Source organism: Brassica napus, chromosome A4 (genome assembly GCF_020379485.1).
Source record: "Brassica napus cultivar Da-Ae chromosome A4, Da-Ae, whole genome shotgun sequence".
Classification (NCBI taxonomy): domain Eukaryota; kingdom Viridiplantae; phylum Streptophyta; class Magnoliopsida; order Brassicales; family Brassicaceae; genus Brassica; species Brassica napus.
In genome coordinates this window covers 554,100-557,341 of record NC_063437.1, presented here as the reverse complement: position 1 = coordinate 557,341, position 3,242 = coordinate 554,100, and the positions used below count along the sequence as shown (strand labels likewise).

The window sequence follows — 3,242 nt, the reverse complement described above, 5'->3', positions numbered from 1 at the left end:
AGCTATAATTCACAAAAAAAAACTAATACAAAAGCTATAAATCTCAAAGCTGTAGATCCTCATCGTTCCAAGACACACTTATTTATAGCGACACCTTCGATCTGTTACAAATGCGGATCGTCAATGAGAGTAAATGAGATGGAGTGGGAAGAGAGGTGGGGTAAAGCTTGATGACCAAATTAAAGATCAATTTCAATGAGAAGCAATACGTTACAGTGAGGAGCCGAAATCGGAGACGATGGAAAGAGGACGGCGAAGATCGCAATCTCAAAGAAACACCAAACCTTAACCACAAACGGGCTTGGGATATCATTAAAGCCCAATAAATCAAAAACGAAATCCCTTTCCTGAATCAAAGTTTCACGCGGAAAAAACGAAATCCCCTCTCCCTTCGACACGTGTCAACAAAATAAACAGGGTCTGCTGACGTGGCTTCACCTGGAGCCTTTCTGAGCTACTTTATTAGTATAGATCTTAGTTAACTAATTTTTAATATTAAATGGAACGACTTTTAGCCATAATTTGTTTTCTTCAAAAATATTTAAAAGAAGGACCAGAAAAGAACTAGAGGGGGAGGCCAGGAGACATTATTATCGCTAGTCAAAAACAACAAACCCTACTTTTGCTTTCTGATATAAAATTTATATTTTATTTTTGCAGGTTTCTTCTCTTCTTCTTCCTCTTGCCTCCTGTCTTTCATCATCCATAAAGTGAAAGCTAACCCATAGAGCCAATATCATCCTAAAAAGAAATTTATTTCCAAAACATTCTCCTTTGCTCTTTACCCTCTCTCTCTCTCTCTCTCTCTCTCTCTCTCTCTCTCTCTCTCTCTCTCTCTCTCTCTCTCTCTCTCTCTCTCTCTCTCTCTCTCTCTCTCTCTCTCTCTCTCTCTCTCTCTCTCTCTCTCTCTCTGCCTTTCTCTTTGTCAAAGTTCGTGGATGCTACGAAGTGGACGCAGGTACGTCAAAATATCTCTCTTTGCTATATCTGTTTGTTTCTTATTTTCTAACTTTAACAATTTCCCTCTCTCTATACTCACATGGATATTAACATGTACATGTATGTATGTATGTATGTATGGAACAATTTTTTTTATCATGCTTCTTGTGATTATATGCAGTCTTATAGATACAAAAACGTTTTTGTATATGTTATTTGCATGATAAATTATCCTTTCGAAACTTTCAAAGTTCTCGAATGAGTAAATGAAACCTTTTTCTCTATATTCACCTTTTTATGTGATGAATTGTAGATTTTGATAACTAATGGATATAAAGGTTTGATTTGTTATTTACCTTTTGGTCTTGGTGCTCAGGTCTTACCAAATTCTTTTTCTTCTAAATTGTGGTTTACTTAGCTTCCTATAATTTTCTTTTAAAGCACCGACGATTTAATAAACCACAAAAAACTAGTTTTATTTTCTTCTTTCTGTTGTGCTTAATTATTTCTTAAATTTTAATTCATCTCACCAAACCCTAATCCTGACGTGATTCAAGACTCGTTTTACACTCGTTATTGTTCTGTTTGACATGATCAGTGACTAAAACATTATCTTAATTCTTGTAGGATTTTCAAGAAATGATAAATGTAAAACCAATGGAGCAGATAATTTCAAACACCAGCAACAACACTTCGCAGCAGCAACAGCAGCAACAACAACAACAAACATTCATCGCCACCACAGCGAGACCAAACCCCAACGCATCCAACGTCGGATCCGGCGCCGGAAATGACAACAACACTGCTACTGCGATGGAAAGTACTAGAAAGGCGAGGCCGCAAGAGAAAGTGAATTGTCCAAGATGTAACTCAACCAACACAAAGTTTTGTTACTACAACAACTACAGTCTCACGCAACCAAGATACTTCTGCAAAGGTTGTCGAAGGTATTGGACCGAAGGTGGCTCTCTTCGTAACGTTCCTGTGGGAGGAAGCTCAAGAAAGAACAAGAGATCCTCAACACCTTTAGCTTCACCTTCTAATCCCAAGCTTCCAGATCTAAACCCACCGTTTTTTTTTGCAACCCAAATCCCTAATAAGTCGTCAAAAGATCTCAACTTGTTGTCTTTCCCAGTCATGCAAGATCATCATCATGGTATGTCTCAGTTTCTTCATATGCCCAAGATCGAGAACAACAATACTTCATCCTCAATATATGCTTCATCATCTCATGGAGCCTCTTCAAGAGGCATGAACACGTTATTGCCTGGTCAAATGATGGATTCAAACTCAGTCCTTTACTCATCTTTAGGGTTTCCAACAATGGCTGATTACAAACAGAGTAACAATAATCTTTCGTTCTCCATTGATCATCATCAAGGGATTGGACATAACACCATCAACAATAACCACAGAGCTGAAGATAACAATCATGCTGATGATATGAATGGAGCAAGTAGGGTGTTGTTCCCTTTTTCCGACACGAAAGAGTTTTCAAGCACTAACCAAGAGAAGAGCCATAATACATACTGGAGTGGGATGTTCAGTAATACAGGAGGATCTTCGTGGTGAAGAAGGTATCATGAACTTCATAGCTTTTCTTCTCTTTTTCACTTTATTTACCTCCTTATTCTATCATATTTTTACTTTGATGATCTTTTGTTTTTCTCACATGGGGTACTTTAGTTAAAGTTGTCAGAACTTAGTTTAGAGATTGTCTTTTTATTTCATCTTTTCTGTTTTTTTTTAATATATATATTTCATAATTGGGTTTGATGGTATTTTTTTAGTAGCAAAAGGGTCTTTGTATCATAAGAATGGCGAGGGCTTTGTGTGTATTCATCATTTCTTCTATCTGTAGAAGTATTTGTGTAATCTATTCATGTTTTCTATAAATCATAATCCAATTTATAATTTATATTGTGTGAACCTAAAGATTGATACAACTTTGATTTTTGTTGTATATTTTCAGCTTTGGTTTATAAGTATAATTGTACTATCCAAATAATGAGAAATAAAACATACAAATATGATCGGGATCTTTATCCACGAAGAGTCATGATTATCAAATCCCATAGCATCGCATTTTGGGGACATTAATATACTTATAGAGCTTTGCTCTTCAGCTTTTTGACTTTTGTGCCCGTGCGTGAACTTCGCAATCCTTTATCCTTTTCAACGTAAATTCTAGGTGTTTTTTTCTGTTAAAGTAATTTCTTTATGTTAAAGCATTTTAACTTAAGTTCATTACTATGCACATCCCTTTAATGTGAGTATTATTATGAAAGTTTCTACACGAACTA

At 36.0% G+C, this 3,242-nt stretch overlaps 1 protein-coding gene across 4 annotated transcripts; it reads left to right on the top strand.

Moving 5' to 3' along the window:
* Nucleotides 1–515: 515 nt before the first annotated feature.
* On the top strand, nt 516–2,868 carry LOC106444989 (dof zinc finger protein DOF3.7). 4 transcript variants are annotated; one of them, XM_013886451.3, is made up of 2 exons: nt 516–958; nt 1,567–2,868. In XM_013886451.3, the coding sequence occupies exon 2, from the start codon at nt 1,579–1,581 to the stop codon at nt 2,509–2,511; it is 933 nt and encodes a 310-aa protein (XP_013741905.2). In that variant the 5' UTR covers nt 516–958; nt 1,567–1,578; the 3' UTR covers nt 2,512–2,868. The 4 variants fall into 4 exon arrangements, with proteins under 4 accessions (XP_013741905.2, XP_013741910.2, XP_048634238.1 ...); XM_013886456.3 differs by having other exon boundaries at nt 944–1,059; XM_048778281.1 differs by lacking the exon at nt 516–958 and adding an exon at nt 1,009–1,071.
* Nucleotides 2,869–3,242: the final 374 nt, after the last annotated feature.